Here is a 20407-nt window from a genome sequence, read left to right on the forward strand (position 1 = left end):
AGTAGTACTATAAATCAAAATTGAAAATTACTTAAATATATATAATCTTAAAATACCAAGTATATTAAGGTTAAAAGGCGAAATATTTTAATGCATTGGATTTTGGAAGCAACAACAACTATATTTTTCAGTTCCAGTTGGTTTTTTGTTACCGGCCTACTTTGCGATGCATGGCTTCTATGGCTGTTTTGGGGGTTCTCTGTGCTTCCGGAAAATCTACCCTTACCTTCTATCATTTGAATCTTTAAAATTCTTATTTTGAATTAGTTGTTTCGGCGCGTATCCCTTAGTACATGCGTGTGACTGGATTTGTTCCGATTAGATTTATTAAAATAATATTACGTTGCTTTTTATACGGCATGTACTTCTTTCTTTGATATTACCCTGAATTGAGCTCATAAATAGCCATAATTTTAACGTATCAGGATGGTGAGCTGTAGCACAAGATCCGTTACTCAATCTTTCAGGTTTACTCTGATTTTGTTGAAATTAGTCCAGATCATATCATCTCTTCTTGATTGGTGAAATCGCAGTCTTTCGGTTTCGCCTTGCGGGGATAACTTTTATTTACACTGTCCTGTGACTTTGAAACATGGTGGAGGTAAAATTGAGGTTAGGTACACCATAAACCGGTTAAAGCTCCACAGTGGTGGTTCTGCCACTGACCGTTCAAAGGCGGTGCCCCACTGTATGCCTTTATTTGTTTGTTTTGTCCTTGTACGCGTGTGCGTGTGTATGTGTGTGTGTTGGTCGTGTGCGCGTCCGCGCGCTGGGTTTGCGTTTGTGGGGACTGTGTTTATAAAACGTGGCTTTCCCTGTTGGATATCCATCCTTGTTTTATTTAATAATTGAAGACATGTCACACAAAACGTTTCATTTTCTGTATTCTGGGTATTCTGTTGTATAACTGATACCATGCAAACACTGGAGTCTGTACTGGACATAAGCACTTCCAAAACGAGCGTTAACTGTATTTGATCATTTCTATCATCAATGGTCACAATGAAATATACGATCCTTTGCCACGTCATACCAAAGACGTGAAAAATGGTACCAGTAGCTCCCTTGCTTGGCGCTCAGCATTATAAAGGAAACTGGCCTCTTCCCTCATACACTCGTGGCGATGGATCTCATCAGGAATGAGGTGATAAGAGTGATAAATATAAGTTATAATTATAATAAAGTTCTATAAAAAACGAATACATGTTATGTCTGTTTTGTTTCATGTGTAAAAGAGGAAGGAACTGTGTGAGAATCTGACGAGGGATGGAAATGTTATATGTAAAAAAACATATAACACCAGCTGTCAGCGGGTCGTATTTAACTGAAATTTGTCGAAATTAAAGCAAATTAGTATATACTTATTGAGTCAATCGGACATTAACGTAGAGCGGACGCAGTGGTCCAGTGGCAACACTGTCTGACTAAGAAACCGCAGTCATGAGATCAAGACCCTACTCCTCAAAATATAAATTACTAATATTGGAATAAAAGTCCCGAGTATGGGCGCTTAACACTTGGAACGCTAACGAATAAGTACGCATTTTTGGAATGTTTCATGTATCATGCACTTTCCTCTATATCAGATCAATAACAGTCCTCTGGAAGAGATGCCGTGGGAGCTACGAATAAGATTACACGCACACGCACACACGCATGTGTACATATGGACAGTTCTGACAAACTTATACAAGTGTTTCTATTTGAATGAAATGTTCGACTGTTTTAACATCATTCATCCTTGGTAATGTTATCATTCAGATATGAAGATAAATATATCGGTCGTAGGGGCTCGAAATAGGGTAGACACTTCACAGATATTGTACAAAAGCTAATATAGTCTAAGTTCTGACTGGGAAGGTTCAATCTTGTGTACAAATTAGTTTTGTTTGATGTGTAATTGATAAAAAATACGGTCAGCAAAACAAACAAGAGCTCTAATTATGGCATTTCATCATGGAATGATGCATATATTCATCCGACCTGGACAGCTTTCAACCAGTCTCAAATATCATTAAAGTTGGCTACATTCCGATCATACAAGCACCAGCAAATGACATCGACACATTAAATACTGTTTTTCAGAAGTGTATGCATATATCAGAAAAACTTGGACAGGCATTTTCAGTTACAACTGTAGACCAGGCTCTTTACTTGAAACATATGGATTTGAAACGGGCAGTACCTGAAGAAAGGGACAAGCTTATACCTAGAATGGGCGGTTTACATATACCAATGAATTATTTGAAAATAATAGGCAAACTTATGAAAGGGTCGGCATAGTTTACATGAAATATGGATTGAATCCAAATTTTTGGGTCCTATAGCCGCAGATCAGATCTTGGCTGGAAAACACTACAACATGGGAATGGGGGCTCATAAGATAACAAAACAGGTTTCTGAACATTGTTTCTTCCACAATTACTGAATTACATTGAAGAGAGATACGTCAACTTACAGGGGACAATAATGGAAATGAGGTATTCTGAGAGCATTGACAATCTCGTTGCTGAATTGGGAAAATGGCAACTTTAGTGGCCACTTCGACAATTTTGTTAAGAATGATCAAATTCCTAACTTCTGGTTGACACACCTGAAAATGGCATCAGTGCTTCTGTTGTTCACACGAGCTATAAGGGATGGTCTTTGGGATCTATATCATCTGCCTAATGATTCAGAAGTGACAACACTTTGTGGTAACGAAGTCAAACACGAAAGTCAATCAGGTGGATCCTGATCAAAGCCAAAAATTGCTGAATTCAACTGGGAAGAAAGGTGTATGAATAATTAGTGTAACGAGAACCCCTACAGCTTTGACTAGATGGCCTTTTATACAACCTGAGGTCTCACAGAAGCCTTCTGACCGAGTGTATGCACAAAATCAATGAGGAAGAAATACCTGTGCACAAAGAAACATCATAGTGCAGGCAAGCTGTGGATAAAAAAAACAAGCTGATGAATCAGTTCTAAATATGTTACAAAGATATAATGTGGCTGATTCACATTTGCAAGGTGAAAGTTGTTTGCTGACTGTAGTAACTAGAGACATTGTCATTGAGACCGTAGAAAAGTCTTTATTTTCTGCCCCACAATTAGGCCAGGAACAAATCGATAATTTTGCATCGTTTAGTGACTGCACATAAGACAGACAGAAACGTTAATATGGAGGAACTACTAAAAGAAAAAGTTAGCTCGCAAAACTGGCAAGAAATCCATATTGTTAGATGCATTTGTCAAAGACACTAAGATGAGTGACCAAATAAACACACAAGGAAAACTTGCATATGTTGTGGATGGCCAAGCGTTTGTCTGAAAATAGAAGAAAACACAACATTTGGTCAGTATGCTGATTTATATGTTAATGCAGTTATGATTAAAGGAAAAAAAATATGAAAGAAACGATGTAGTATTTGGCCAAAAATGGGACTATGAAAGCATATCATAAGGTTCAAATATTTCTGTCTACATTACCTTCGGAGAATAATATGATAAACTGTTTATGGATTAAGCTTATGCTGTAAACTGATTCCAAAAATAAAATTGTAGTATTGTATACAACAATAGCTTTGCAGTTATAATCAACCTTATTTTAATAATAATTTGGCAAAAAATGTCATGTTACAGAAGTTTTAATTTTTGTTCCTCTTAAGTCACACGTTTAAATCAAAAACTATTTTACTTTGAAAATTGTTGTTTATTTAATCTATTTCTATGTTACAAACTACTTTGATAAAGAAACCCACATATTTTGGAGTAATTATGATACTGTTACATATTTATATTAAAATACCTTAATTTGGCGACCATTTTGTTTTCTGTCACTGTGACCTATAGAAAATTATTTGTCCGATATATACATTATATATACATATATTGTTGAACTCCGCTTACCCAAATCATATGAACAAGATACTAACAAAATACCTGCAGGTACCTCTCACATTTATTGAAATCCGGACTAGACTAAACATTGTAACATTGTTTAATATGCATGTTTTTCACATTTAAGTGATACTATAACAGGAATTGTATGAAACCAGTTCATAATGTAATGTAATGTAACAAAATGATCACTTCAAACTGAATGTATATAATAATTCATTAAAAATCACTCTTTATTGAATTTTCGGCCACCTGGCCTTTATCAAAACATGAAAAGTCATTGATACAGCTATGTAACATCCATTTTATAATACTTGTTTTGTCTCAATGAGATTGGATTGAGACAAAACAAGTATTATAAAATGGATGTTACATAGCTGTATCAATGACTTTTCATGTTTTGATAAAGGCCAGGTGGCCGAAAATTCAATAAAGAGTGATTTTTAATGAATTATTATATCTACTTCCCTATGGAAGATCTTTGAATGACTATACTGAATGTATATATTTTCAAATGGTTATTTTGGGCCTTATAAATTAGACATGATAATATAATTTCCACAAACTATATAGCTTACGAATAGGGATAAATGATTGTGTAAATGATTTGAAATTTATGGAATGAGTTAAATTTTAATCAATGTTTCAAACTATATGGTTCTGTACAGATCATTACCTCTAACTTATGTGAGTTTGTCTTATACAACACTGTCCTATGAATAGTATTCATTCATCTTTACTTTGGCATTGTTGCTACCCGTCCCTGTCCACCCTACGACAACCATAATGTACATGGTTCCGATACGGTAAAGCATGTATTGGACAGATAAGTTGTGTGTCAAGGTGCTGTTCGTTTTCTAAAAAAAATCTGTTATTTTATGATATACTGCTAAACCTTAAACGATTACCTATATTTCATCAATAAATGATATACTGGCAGTGTTTTCGGATGACAATAATTAAAACCCTCGTGCTTCGTACCCCTGATTTAATTATTACGCATCTAAACTCTTGCCTTTATTTTTTGCACTGAGAAAAAAATAGGTATCTAAATCAATTTATGGCCTTCTAAATGAAATTATCTAACTTGATACTCATCGATATATTTTATATAGTAATGACTATTATGTCAATATTTTGAAATAACGATACGTCACTACGTCTTTCGACACAAAATACCATTTTAAAGGTCGAGAGTTCGACAACCCGTTCCACAATTTATGTGATTAACATTTGGTAAGAGTCCCGTTCGTGGGTGCCAAAATACAACAGACATGCTCAAGAACCAGGAATGCTTCTGGAATCGGAGCTTCTGTTGTATATTGCGCTGTCCTTCAACAGAAATGTTACTAACAGTCTTCAGGAATCGCCCATATAGGTTACCGGTGGCGGCTAAAAATTTATTACAAACGAACTTTCTTCAGTTACGAGTGACATATTTTGCTTTAAGAATTGATAATCTAACGGAGCTAACTCATCGGAAGTCCTCAAGTAGAATTTTAAAGAGTTTGTTCCCCCTCCCCCACCATCCCCAAACCAAACTACCATTTGCCTTGAGTAATCATAAATTATTGTTAATATCACACAAGACATATATAGATAATATACATTAAGACATTAATATTTAGATGCATATATATACAACAGCAAATCAACAGTACATACTACAGTACATACATAAAAATACATTCGGTAACTTTGCAATGGTGTGATAATACAAAAGGGTTAAACCACAACAACATTACCAACATTAGAAATCGGTCCGTCCCATTGTGTCAAATTTATATTAGATTAAACTAAATGGCGGATTTTTGTTTGGACTAAAATAAAAAAAAAGTGCTATTAAACAAAATATAATTTTCAGATATCATTTTCCTGTGACATAGACCTCTGACCTGACTCGTGTGCGCGACATATCTCTCATCAAGCATAATATTTGCGAAAGGTTTCATTGGACGCCAATTAATTGCTGACTCACTAAGATTAAATCAAAATGCCTTTGAAATTGACGCTAGAGGTATAGGCCTGACACCTGCGCGTGACACTTACCATTATGCTTAAAATTTGTATGGTGAGTCGTATAGCTGAGACACGATGTATTTCAGACAGAAAAACTATCGAGCTAACTTAATACAACTTCCGGGAGCTTTTAGGAGGTCCAAGCTTGAATAAAAATTTTCGGGTACTACCAATATATGCTTATGTGTATTTTGTCTTACCCCAAGAGGATTTATTTAAGTTCGTAACTTTATAATAAAGACTCAAAATTTTGTCCGAAAGACCCAGCTTGAACAAATTTGGTAGAGAACTACTAATACGTGGTGAAAAGAAAAGATTTTTTTTCATTTGATAAATTGAATAACCTGATTTAATACAAAAAAAAGATTTCTTTTTAACGAACAAAGAATGCATAATTCACTAAAATTTTGTCATAACAGATCTAGATTTTTATTTTAATGAAATAACACTTCGTTGAAACGAATTAAAATCTTTCGTTAAAACAATGTTGGGTTATTGCTCGTGTGGATTCCAACATAATAAATGGTGGTGGTAATATAATCAAAAGTATAGGTCAAACTAACTTTGACACAAAGACGGATCAATGTTCAACACTTTGACACAAAGACGGATCAATGTACAATACGGACAAATGTATAAACGAGGAGGCTATGAATAAATACTTGCAATTCTTTGAAACAGTAATAGGTGTGGTTTTGTGCCAAATACTTGTTTGTATTTCTATATGACATATGCAGTTCCTATCTTCCAAAAATTTTCTTAAGCAAATCAAATAGAAACATTCGCCTGCAAGACTTTCTTCCTTTTCAGTTTAAAACATTATTGTTGTTTTTTTCTCTGCGTTGCCTGTAACGAAGTGACGAGACTTATGCCCTACAATTAAATACATGTACACACATATACAAACTACAACTGCGTTGATGTATAAAAGAATACATTTCCATACTTAAACTGAAACGTCATATTCATATTGAATAAATGTCAAAGATAAACAATACATGAGTGTCATTTTACTGTATTTGAAAAGGTATAAGGCTTATATCTACAACTGTGCTTGTACTTCATAAAATCGCATGTAAAACTCGATTATCAATCTGATTGTAAAACAATAAAATTTTGTTTGGTATTTGTCTTTGCAAGTACGAGTCATTTATCTATCTATACTAGCGGTAAGTCAATAATTTTCATTAACGTATTGATCTTATTAAACAGTAACTTTATGACATATTTGTCCTGTTTTATTTTAAGCTATCTCTCAAAACTATATGTGATACATGTTTGAATCAGGTTTGGTGTTTTTGTGTGTGTGCATAAAAGCAAATAAAGCATTACGAAAAATAGTTAAAATGTTCGATAATCGTTTAAAGTTTATAAAAAAAAATGTATTTTCGAAATATATCAGTCTAGAAATTCGACAAATATAGTTTCACATTAACGGCTGGATTAAGTTATATTTGCACCAGCAGTAAGGTATATTTTCAGATTTTTTATCAAGTTCAGAAATATCATTTTACAAACGGCAACATACTACAAGCTATTTCAAATTAATTATGTAAGACTTATTCATAACAATCTCTTCTAGATAGTTCATAGTTGTTTAAAGTGGCATTCTGCCACATTTTTATACTCTAATTAAACAATTCAATATATATATATAAATACTAACACTCCTTAGAAATCTGTATTCAGCAAAAGCTGTTTTTATATAAAATACATTTTCTTTTTATTGAAGAAAACTTTGATTTTCCAACACCTTTTGCTTAATTTTATCATTTCGTGTTAATTTATAACTTTAATGTTGTAATGTTATGTATGGTAATAAAATAGGACTTAACTAAAACAGAACCTCTAAAAGTACATGAACATGTGGATTATAGCAAAAACAGATAAAAATAAAAAACAAGATTCAGTTAATCATATTACAAACTTACTAAGTGATGTTCAATACTGTGTCGACTATGACATGGAACAAATAGCTTAAAGAATATGATACAAAATCTGTACTTTGCGTTCATTGATTATGTCTGTTCATTACTTTATCAAAACAACAGAACCAACACCACCACGACAGTCCAGATAGATACGGTTTCTGTACCTGTTTTGTGGGCGCCACTTACGCAAGCATTGTTATCTCCATTAACATCTCGTTTCTTTCTGATGTTGCAGTGAACACTTGATTGCCCGTCCAGGTAGTAAACATCATAAAATATACTTTCCTTCACTGGACCTTTCTTTATCAGAAATACATTTGTAGATTTAATAATCTTTTCACGCTCATGAGGCAAAGCCGAGTAGTTTTCAACATTCACTCCGTACACGTCTTCTATCGTAAACAGAAATCCACATTTGACAAAATTTTCGGCTATAGTTTTATCAAGACTGGTACTTGTAACCTGATTAAAACGATATTCCTTTCCCGCAATTGGACGTGTAGCATTAGGGCATCCCCTATATACTTTGTCATAAACTTTTTGTCCAAGAATGTCGAGGCCTCTGTTAATCAAGTCGCCGGCTTTTCTCCAATAATGCGTGTCTACTGGATAGTTATTTCTCATTTGTTCGTTCAGAGTGCGATAGAAATTTCCCCCTTGTGTGTATAAGTTTATGATAGCAATTGCGTATTTTTTGTCCCAGTTTTCGCTGCTAAATTTATCCATTTTTAGTTTTGCTTTATTTATACCGTTAACATCTTTGTAAAAAGTGTCCCCAAATAAACGCTTTACTTCACCTGAATAACCGTCCTCCTCTGAATCTGTAAAAATATATTGGTGTTATTTCTAAGACACGGAATCCGTTTTATTAGAAAAATGTTCTAATGCATATTTTATAATGTTTTTCATTCCATGAAACAACTTATTACTAAGCTACCGTGCTATTGGAATGCATTTATTCTATAGTATTAAAGATAAGAAGCAAAACGAAATACCAGATGTTACGCTATCGATTTAGTGCGATGATACGAAGGTTAAGACACGACAGTAAGATAGGACGATAGTGATAAAGCGTTGACACGATGATAATGGGGCGAAGACACGAAGACGAAGACGCGATATCGCGATGATACGTTAGTGATAGAACAATGCAGCAACAACATAATGATGAAGGCCTGATATTAGTTTACATAATTTCTTTCTGCTATTGCTCTGTCAACATCGGGTTATCGCACCATCATCTTCGGGTTGCCACGGCAAGAAAGATTTTGAGCACGGACGACGGAGGAATTCGAACTTTACAATCGTTGATTATAATTTTTATAATTAAGGCGGTTTACCGCCTGTACCCCGCTACACACGTTTTTCAATTATTGAATGAAAAAATAAGTAACAGCAACTAGTTTTTATGTATTTCCATATGTAAGTAACTAACTTTGAAAGACTCCATAGTAAATATAGCAATAATTTTCTAAAAAAATACATTTATTATTTTGGTTGCCGTACTATCTGGAAGACAGTGCCTTTAAACTAACATGCACGATGAGTCTCTAGTATTAAATGAAATAAGAGAACCAGAACTCTGCTAACAAGACTAGTTATTTTGGCTATTGTGTAATTTAATCCCTTTTTGTTGGTTTAAAAACATAGTTCAATACTACTGAACTGACCTAAATAGTTACCAAACTCATCTGAGATTCTTTGCGCATAACCAACTCGAGCTAAAAAATAAAGACTCTAATGTACGGTGTTCCGTTAGGGCAATCGCTTCCTCTCTAATAGTGGCCGTGTTTTAAGCGCGAAATAACTATGGTTTTACCATCGCAATCTCGCACTTCTCCGTCTTGGCTTAGCGCTTTGCAGTTTATACATCACTTTCTGTAGCAATGCGCGTTGTTCGAGATCATAACTGCGAAGCGCAAAACCACGATGGCGAAGCCCAAGAACACGATGGTGAAGCGTAAAATTATGAAATTTTAAGATTTTGCGCTTCGTCATCGTGAATTAACGTTTCACCATCGTGAGTTCGCACTTTGTTCATCCGAAGGCGATATGCGAAGCGCAAGATCACAATTGCTTAGCGTGAAATAATTCGTCGTAGTTATCTCGCGCTATACGTATTGCTAGTGTAAGCGATGCAATACGCGCCAAGAGCAAGACCCCGATTGCGAAGCGCATGATCAGGATGGCAAATTGCGAAATAGTTTTGCGCTTCGGAGTCATGATCTGAAACTTCGTCATCGTAGTTTCGCGCGCCGCTGTCATGATTTCGTGCTTCGAGCACGGCCACTATCAGAGAGGAGGCTACTGCCGTAATGGGACACCGTAGTAATGTGTTTATTGTGTTAATAATACAATGATCTCTTCAATTGTTTACTTTCCTTTTCGCATGTCAGACAGGAAGACGATGACACGATGGTGACCAAGTGATGGAGCGATAAAAAGACAGCATGATTATGATTGTACGCTAATACGATGGTCGTGGAGTTATGACTATATTACGCAAACTAGCATTGATCCATCACCATTGTGATATCACGCATGTATCATCCTGTCTTCGTTCCATCACCATAGTGCCACCGCTCCATTACCGTCAAGGTATCTAAGTAATAAAGTTCACTTCACTCTGACGTTATCTGCATCGTTTACTCCGGCCTTGCAAATAGAGTCCCGTTTTTATAAATATGTCAGATGTATATTTTTTGAAAACTTTAAAATATTTTTCTAAGAGCAGAAATGTAGTGAATTTTACAGTCAGAACTAAACTGTAGTATATACTTCAAAATGAGATCAGATGGGTTAATTTGATTAATAAATCACATTGGGTGTTATTGTTTTCTTTTCTACCATGTTCAAACTACTCCATTATGCAATCAATGTTTGGTAAGTTGCGGGCGGGGGCATTAAAATTATGTGAAATGAAAGTAACCTGTAATAAGAACTAACAAATATAAAAGAAATCGAATAACACCTGTGTTATGTAGTACATTGTTTCAATTATAAACGCAAATAGCGTAAGTATCGGTACATATTTTACCGTGGAAGCATGCTGACATATATAAGGAACCCAATTTCCTATAACAACAAGTGAATGAAGTATAGCCATGCAATACGAAGTACCCAACTGGAAAGCACATAATTTTCTCTACTGCAGTATAACATAATGAACTAATATCCGTCAATGATGTCTAAACAATATTGTACTATATATACAATATGTTATAACAAAACACTTAGATTAAAATTTGCATACACAAAAACCTGCAGTCTATATATATAAACGAGAGTGCCTGATTGTCACAATATACACCTGTCATAACAAATTTCTTTACACTAGCACCTGTATTTTCATATGGACTTTTTTGACAAATAATTAAAAAAAAAGTTATAATATAAGTTTTTATATTAACAACAAAGGAAAGTTAATCCTAATAAAAAAATTCTATATAATATAAGTCCACACAAAACTCTTTGTAAGAGAGATAGGTCAAAATACAACTAAAAATTGGATGTAACATGCATGTCGTACCACAGTAAAGTGGTCTCAATTTTTCCCTACGGCCAGTTATAAAAAAGTTATAATATTAGCTATTTATAGTAAAAACAAAGGGAAGTAATTCTAAAAATGAGGGTGTTTCGTGGTGGGGAACATTTGTGCCAAGTTACATCGAAATTCCTACATGCATGAAGAAGAAATGCTCCGAACAAAGACATTTTTGAATTTGACCTTTGCCCTCAAAGTGCGACCTTGACCTAAGACCTAAGGACCAGGTTATTGCGCATGACACTCCGTCTTATGGTTGTGAACATATACATCAAAATCCCTCCATACATGAAGATGAAATGCTCCGGACAAAGTTATTCTTGCATCTGACCTTTGACCTCTAAGTGTTACCTTGACCTTTGATCTAGGGACCTGGTTCTTGCGCATGGTACTCTGCTTCATGGTGTTGAACATTTGTACCAAGTAATATTAAAATCCCTTAAAGGATTGTTGAGTAACAGACCTGACAGGAAAAAAAGCCCTTTTGGCCTTTGACTTCCAAGTGTGACCTTGACCTGTTAGCTAAAGGCCCGGGATTTGCTTATGACACTTTGTCCCATTCAGGGGAATGTTGTGTCAACTGATATTTAAATCCTGTTTTGCATGACAAAGTTATAGACCGAATAGGAAAGAATTCTATTGACCTTTGATCTCCAAGTGTGACCTTGACCTAAACGCTAGGCTTCTGGGTGTTACCATTACACGCCATCTTATCATGGGGAACAGTAATGCCAAGTAATATTGTATATTTGTTATCCCTTGATGGATAACAGAGTTCTGGACAGGACACGAAACAGATCCTGTTCATGCCATGTTAACATTTGACTACCAAGTGTGACCTTGACCTTTAAGCTAGGGGTCTGAAAGTTGTGCATGGCATATTGTCCAATTATGAGGTACATTTGTGCAAGTAATATTAAAATCCCTTCATGGATGGCAGAGTTATGGACTGGACAGGGAAAAATCCTGTTGACATTTGACCTCCAATTGTGACCTTGACCTTTAAGCTAGGGGTCCAGGTTTTGCGCATGACACGTCGTCTCGTTATGAGAAACATTTTTGCCAAGTAATATTAAAATCCCTTGAAGAATGACAGAGGTATAGACCGGACGCGAAACAGACTCTGCTCATGCCATGTTGACATATGACTGCCAAGTTTGACCTTGACCTTTGAGCTAGGTGTCTGAAAGTTGTGAACATTGTCTTATTATGAGTTACATTTGTGCCAAGTAATATTAAAACCCCTTCATGAATGGCATAGTTATGGACCGGACAGGTAAATAGCCCTGTTGCCCTTTGATCTCCAATTGTGACCTTGATCTTTGAGCCAGGGTTCCGGGTTTTGCGCATGACATGTCGTCTCATCATGGGAAACATTTGTGCCAAGTAATATTAAAATCCCTTGATGAATGACAGAGTCATGGACCGGACACTAAATTGCGGACGGGCAGACAGACGGACGGGCGGAATGACGGAATGACGGATGGAAAAGCGCATTCCTATAGTCCCCGAAACTTGTTTTCAACCAGAAGGGGGCTAATAACAGATCGCTGAGGTCGAACAACTGATGTGTGTTTAAATATGTACATAATACAGTAATTATCAATCCCTGTGTCTATTGATTGTGTCCATCTGTTGAAATATTTTCTATTTAATTGAACTATCCTTTGCTTATTAATAAGCAGGTTACCAGAAACTTTTTGAGGACTGAATAGAAAGTAATGCCAATATAAAATGCTTTTAGTAGTATGTCATTTGCCAGCATAGTTTCCTCTCTCTCTCTCTCCCTCTCTCTCCCTCTCTCTCTCTCTCTCTCATTCATTTAAATGGAATGGCTTTTTTGCTGATATTTAAAACGGGTAAACAATTTAACACATTAGTTTCATTTAGTATTTAACGTTATGGCTCAGGTATTCGGAAGAGCATCACACTGGCTATGATCAATGAAGACTATCCTCCGGAAATATGGGCTCATGTTTATACAGATGGATCAGCAACATGCGCCATTAAAGATTGAGGAGCAGGAGTTTTCATTCAATACCCATCTGGCAAGAAACGCTACATGCAGCAACAGGAAAACACTGCAGCAATTACAAGGCGGAGTCTGAAACACTCATAAAGGCCGTCTCAATGGTTGAAGACTAGGCAGAAGAAAGATCGTCAGTCGTCTTTCTCACAGATGCACTGTCTGTCATGGAAGCTCTGATCAACAATAAAGCTCCGAAGCTAGCCAGGAGAATGCAGAGCCTGAGTATAACTTGCAAAGTAGCACTTCAGTGGATTCCATCCCATTGTGTACTTGCAGGCAACGAAGAAGCAGACCCACTGGCTAAGCTAGGAGCTCAGTCCGAACAACCAGCAACACCTGTAAGCTACAAGGAGAAAGTCACCATCATCAAGGCACTAACGAGACCAAGGATAGTGGAAGATGCTTTCCATCTCCTCGATCGGTCTGAACAAGTGTTGCTGGTCAGGCTTCGCTCAGGGCACAACAAGCTCAATGATCACATGTACAAGAAATACAGACTGGCACCTTCACCAACTTGTCCATGTGGTGAGGAAGATCAGACTACGGAGCATATATTTCAGAGATGTCAAAAGAATGACCAGGAGCGAGCTGCGACTTGGCCGATAGATACCTCAATCCGCCAGAAACTGCATGGAGGCAATGAGGATCTGCGGCAAACCACAAAGTTTCATCGAGGCTATTGGTCTGACAATGTTGTTGCGAACGAAGAAGAAGAAGAAGAAGGCTCAGATAATTAAATTCTATAAAGAAAGATAATTCAAAAAGTGAGCTAGATAGACTCATGATTTTTATACACTGCAGTCTTCTTCAATGGTCTTGATAACTGTGTGAAATTTCAACAAAATCGATTGGATGGTATTGGAGTTCTTCTTTGTATGAAGTTTGAATAAATTTCATTATCACTTGTAGATATCGTATTGATAGTATTTATAAACTGACATTGTCTCAACGAAGAGATAAATTTCATGACCTTAGACCCTTTATTTTAGTCATTTTTTCTATTTCACATGTTCTATTTTAGCTTTGCATAAACTCTAAATGACCAAAAATAGTTTGATAATACATCTGGTGTACAATTTTCAAGAAAAGATGCGAGTACATAATCATTAAAATAGAAGTTACACAGAAAATTTCATAGCATGATCTTTTGACCCCTCTAATTTACATGAAACATTGTTATATTTTTTTAGACAACTATCAAAGTAATCGAGAAGGTTCAAGCTTCATCCGGGCATTAACATACCAGCCCTCATTGGATGATTTCTAGGGCACTTTTATCGCTAAGACCACCTGACTATAATCTGTACTCAATAAAAAAGGCATTCAAGTTTAAGAGAATAAAGGAGAAACATACACTTAAGTTATGAAATATTAAAACTGTTGGAAATATCAAAAGAAAACTAAAAGCTAGGTGTCCAACTCATTATAGCATAATTTCACACAAACTGCTTAATCTTATAATACTATTTCAACAAGGTGTGTCTAGCAGAAAAGAACAGAAAATAGCTTTATTAACCAAAGCCTTTATGAATAACAAATAGTGTCATGGAATTGGAAGAAAATGTATTCCAACGATTTTGGTACCAGTTCTAATAAAATAAATTTCATAGTTGGAAAGAGAAACAGCAACAACAAGAATAAATCAATATAGCTTGTCAAAAAAACATATTCTGGAAAAATATTACAGGCAATCAGGTTTATTTGATTCGAAATAAATATTCATTGATATGCTTCATGCTTGACAACTTTCGTGTAAATGACAAGGCAAAAACGTACAACAAGTCCTTTTAACTAATTATTTAAATCCAGCATTACATTTAAATTGTAAAATCTGGTCTTCTATATTTCCAAGCACAACATTTTTCATTCTATATACATTATTGATCTCTATTGCTTCAAAAGAACTGTATCTCATGTCTGAATTATGACTTGAAACATGTTTCTTAAACCCCTTCTCTTTTTTATCATTTGTGTTGTTGCTTTTTCCTTTATGATAATTTAGCCGCTAAATAAAAATGTCAGAAGCACACCAGTGAAACAACTTAAATAAGTATATGCTCATGATGCTGTCCGTTTAAATAAACCTAACCTTAGCTGAGTTCATTACTGAGCCGGTTATCACACAGAACATATCAATATAAGAGAATATGATATTAACTGATCAGCGAAATTCAATATCTTTTCACTGACAGAACAAGAAAACCAACGCCACATTGGCAGCTCAGTGTAATACAATCCACTTTAAAAAAATCATCTCTTCCTACATATGATATGAACTGAGAAGTAATGTAAATTTTACCAGTTCTCACAAATCCAACATCACACAACAGAATGCACACTGCAATCAGCGACCGAGATAACATTTTTTACTCATAGAGCACAACAAGAAATTAGCAAAAAGTGAACTATCGCGTTTAATAGGAGGGCATTTACATTACTTCAACACGTCTGCACGATGCACTGGGATATTATCATCATGGCTAATAATAGGCGTTATTCACTACCTAAGGCCACACCAAATTGATAAGTTGTTCATCGGATTTTTTTCTGAAAAATTTGAGGCGGCGAGCGAAAAAATAATTTAAATATTTTTTTTGGTTTTTGAGAAAATCAGGAGCGAGCGAAGAGCGAAGAAATATATTTGTCTTCATTTGTTTCTCGACTGACTAATAAAAACCTTAAAATAGAATGTATAGCCCTTTTAAATTAAAAAATAAGTCCCCAGGGATTGAATATTTACTGCTATGAAAATGTAGCATTCTTAGCTAACTTTACACAGTTTTTGATACATCATATATCTATGTGAGTGTTACTAGATCTATTAAAGCTTCTGATTTGAAACTTAGAACAGTTATTTACTGTCAAAGTCTACACCAGGAGAAACAATACTCTTTATTCTGAATCTAGACAGAGTTATGCCCCTTTTTAACACAGAATGTTTTTAATTAAGTTTTATATAATGACCAATAGCTCTGTACTTTAATAGCTTCTGACTATTATGCCCCTTTTACTGGCAAAGCTCTGATTCAGAAAAGTCGAGCATGATATCTTATGTACAGCTCTTTTTCTAACTTTAAACTTTCATAACATATTAAATTTGTTGAAACAAAGTCTCAATTAAAGTCTGAAATGGAGATTAACGTGCATAAACATTAGTCCACTAAACGACTGGAAAATTTGAAAATCAAAACTGTTCTGAAAACAACTCGTAATGTAAATTCCTTACCCCACCAACTTTCGTATGCAAATGCTGATCATTTTGACATGAAAAAAACAGAAAACAGATAAGTGACATGCATCAATAAGTATTTACCCTTACCAAAATAATGTAGATTGATGTTATCAAACAAATTAGTACGCTTTTCTTCATCTAGATTTCAATGAAATAAATCGATTTTTGGAGAATGAAATTTGGTAAACATTTGAAGAAAATGGCGTAACTGCATAAAGGGGAAATAACTTTAATCCAACTAAATATAAGTGTAGACGATGTGACGTAGTATGTATTTATTATTTTGATTAAAATCCATTTGAGAACAATCTGGGACTGGAATTTTAAGCATTTATACACTTTTACGTCCGTAAAATGTAGCGCACCAAAAAAATTTGGATCGATTTTTTTCAATGGGGCGAGCGCAAGCCAAAAACAAAAAAAAATTTTTTTTTGTGTTTCTGAAAATATACGAGCGGCAAATCCGATGAACAACTTTTTAATTTGGTGAGGCCTAAAATAGAATGTATCGAAACTGGCCAAAAAAAGCTACTTTTGTAAAACTGCAATAAAGGAGCATTCTCGTATATTCTTTAGCCTGTTGGGTATGTATTGAATATTAATACAAGTTTCGATAATTTAATGGTGATTTACTTCAGCATACTCAAATGCAAAAATTGCTTTTGCCATATGATGATAGGTAAGTTTTATACAAATTAAGGTAAATAAAGTTTAACTTTCCAAACGTCCACCGTTCAACCAACCCTTAAGCATGTCACAACCTTTCCTCTCCAGACTACTGCCTTTGTTTTGCAGTATTCAGGTGTAAGTCATTCTAAATATGTCTAGGGGTTGTTTGATGTCAATTTCATGACTAAAATGTATTCCTTCCTTGAAAAAATATCGGTTTCTTCCAAATTACATGCAAGACATCCTGAAAGTTATATAAATAAAGCCAAATTGAATTTTGAAACTTTACATTGTCTAACATGGCTGAAATTTACTGTGTAATATAGCCTATGATAACCGTTTTGACGATAAATTCAAAGCTAGTCAAGATTTTTTGAAAATTTAAAAAGTTTCTATTGTTATCAAATAGGGGTTCGTTGAGTAAGTGATCTACTATATATAAACTATATTGTCTCAAATTAACAGAAAAAGTGCAGAAAATAATCTTGTTACGGAAATGTTAATTGGGACGTGTTATTCAAGCGTTCAAAGTCACCCGGATATAAATGATATATTTCAACTTAAAACACACATACATTTTTACCCAATGACACAACCGACACGTAAGAACTGAAACTAAAACTGATTAACTGAAACTGATTAAATTAAACTGAACCTGACTAATTTGATAAAACGCCTATCTTTATACAATGACATACTAGACAGCGTTGTACATTTAATTCAACAAACCTTACAAATATAAATGATGAAAATTAAAAACTCACAAAAATTTAAAAGCTAACACCTGCTGCTATCGCATATAAAACAATTATCAAAAACATTTTAAAATGCAATGAAGTCTCTAAAATACAGCGTCTTAAGATATTGTTTGAATATATCAAGTGGTTCACTTTCACGCAATGATAACGACGGTTCATTCCACAGTTTTGGACCAATAGTACAGAAACCACTATCATTAAATGTTTTGCACTTGTTGCATGGAACAACATAACGCCATTCAGAATTTTCTGACGATCGTAAACCTTGTCCACTAGGAACATGGTATGTAAGCAATTCTGTTAAATACATAGGTGCTCCGCCAATGTGACAGCTACACATTAAAGAAAGAATCTTCAACTCACTCCTTGCTTTCACCGGCAACCAATGTAAGTCATACAATGCTTGTTTGGAACTGTCAAATATCCTCCTGTTAATCACAAGTTTTGCACACATGTTTAGAATACTTGCATCTGACGCAATGGTCCAGTGGTCCAGTGGAAACACAGTCTGACTATGTAACAAAGGATCGTGAGTTCGAGTCCCCGCTTCTCGAACTAAAATAACTAGTTATGGGATAAGATTACAGTGTTTATACCTGACACGCCAAAGAACCAGGAAAGCTTCTAGAATTGGAGCGTAATCACCACCTTGCACTATCCTCCAAATTTAAAACTAGAAAGCCTTCTTGGGGAATTGCCCATATGGTTTTTCGGTGACGAATATAAATACGCTTGCAAACAAACTAATAAAGATGTTGAGTTAAGGAGTTACAGTTTCCGCTTTAAAAGTTAACTTTGTTTTTTTAATGCTGAAATTTTGACGTAAAATTTCATTGGTGCTTAAGGTCGAATCGCTAGTGGCCATTAAATATGATAAGCCAGAGAGGTACAAGTGATAATACGAAAAATGTATGCATATTTGCAAGCTCGAAAGTTGCAGCAAAAAACTTTGTTATCAGTTGCAAATTAAGGCAAGAAAAGGAGCGGTGCGATTGCATTCGTTGTAACCCGCTATCTACGTCCATGATCATACGAACATGCAACATACAATGTACTTATGTACCGCCTTTTTCTTTTATAGTTCCGATATGGTTTTGCCTAAGTTAAAAAAAAGAACAAATATAAAAGGACATTTGAATTTTAGTTCACAATATTTCTTCTTGAGTTCATTGAATTGTTATTTAAAGATAAATCACTTTCAGGGCCGACAAGCAGATAAAGAATTAGCATGTAGTATAACCTTGAGTGGTAATACAGATAGTGTATCATTTATCTTGCACTTTTGACAACGTGCAACGGTATACTATCAATTTGCCAATATAGTAACAAATAAAATGGTATAGTATGGTGGCATATTTCTGCCAATGGATAACTAGGTAGGTATCGCGATACTTGAAAAAAATTATCTTGATAAAGCGTTGAAGGTTCAACAGTCGAAGGTTTCCTTGATACATTATTGGGATAATTTACATTGTCATCTCGATTCCTTCTGCGTAAATGTCCACAGCAGCTGCCATTTATTAGCTGGATAGCTATTTCAATATTTTTCAGAAATTATCATAACATTTTGCACTTTTCTGAAAAGTCTCAATAGTATGGTGGCCGGTAGCGTCCATTTTAAAGCCGCGAGAAATTTTACCGTCAGTTTATAAAATGTCGCGGGCAACTTTCAAATCCGCGAGATTTTATGTCGAAATTGTATAAAATATCGCGGTCAAGAGAAACTTTCGAGTTTTTCTGTCCCACTTCTGTGGTAAAATGTCGCGAATTACGGACGAAACCGCGACATTTTCAGTCTATAAAGTAGATTAAGCCATGCAAACATATTCTTATTTTAGGTAAGTCGATTTTAAACATGTAAGCATCGAGATTTTATGCCGTAAAACGTCTCTTATCAAAAGTCGCGGCTTCTTTAAAAAAAAAAAGTCTCGGATTTCATACCCGCGACATTTTATAAAAATGCGAATGCAAAGCGTGATTCACCCGGAGTAAAACATAGTTACCCTCGACATTTTGTAGAATTTCTACTAAAATTGCAAGAAATGTCGTGGATTTTCTTTCTGTTTCTCGACTTTTTATAGACTGTCGGGGGATAAAATGTAGAGTCAAACAATGGACGCTGCCGGCCACCGGAATCAAATTTTTCCTTGCTGTTTCCAACCATTATTATAAAATATCGCGGTTTATATGTTCCACGCGACATTTTGTACGATTTTTACAGAAAATCTCGCGGACTTGTAAGTTGCCCGCGACATTTTATGCACAGACGATAAAATTTGTCGCGGGTTTAAAATGGCCGCAACCGGCCACCATACAATAGCCTAAGGTTTCCTGGAAATAAGA

The 20407-nt window shown here is 35.1% G+C and overlaps 1 protein-coding gene across 2 annotated transcripts; it reads right to left on the reverse strand.

Moving 5' to 3' along the window:
• Positions 1-4252: 4252 nt before the first annotated feature.
• On the reverse strand, positions 4253-15864 carry LOC123538745 (uncharacterized). 2 transcript variants are annotated; one of them, XM_053529991.1, is made up of 3 exons: positions 15705-15864; positions 9503-9553; positions 4253-8653 (listed from the first exon to the last, which is right to left on the reverse strand). In XM_053529991.1, the coding sequence occupies exons 1-3, from the start codon at positions 15766-15768 to the stop codon at positions 7941-7943; spliced, it is 828 nt and encodes a 275-aa protein (XP_053385966.1). In that variant the 5' UTR covers positions 15769-15864; the 3' UTR covers positions 4253-7940. The 2 variants fall into 2 exon arrangements, with proteins under 2 accessions (XP_053385966.1, XP_045178982.2); XM_045323047.2 differs by lacking the exon at positions 9503-9553.
• Positions 15865-20407: the final 4543 nt, after the last annotated feature.

The sequence above is a fragment of the Mercenaria mercenaria genome, chromosome 18 (assembly GCF_021730395.1).
Source record: "Mercenaria mercenaria strain notata chromosome 18, MADL_Memer_1, whole genome shotgun sequence".
Taxonomy (NCBI): domain Eukaryota; kingdom Metazoa; phylum Mollusca; class Bivalvia; order Venerida; family Veneridae; genus Mercenaria; species Mercenaria mercenaria.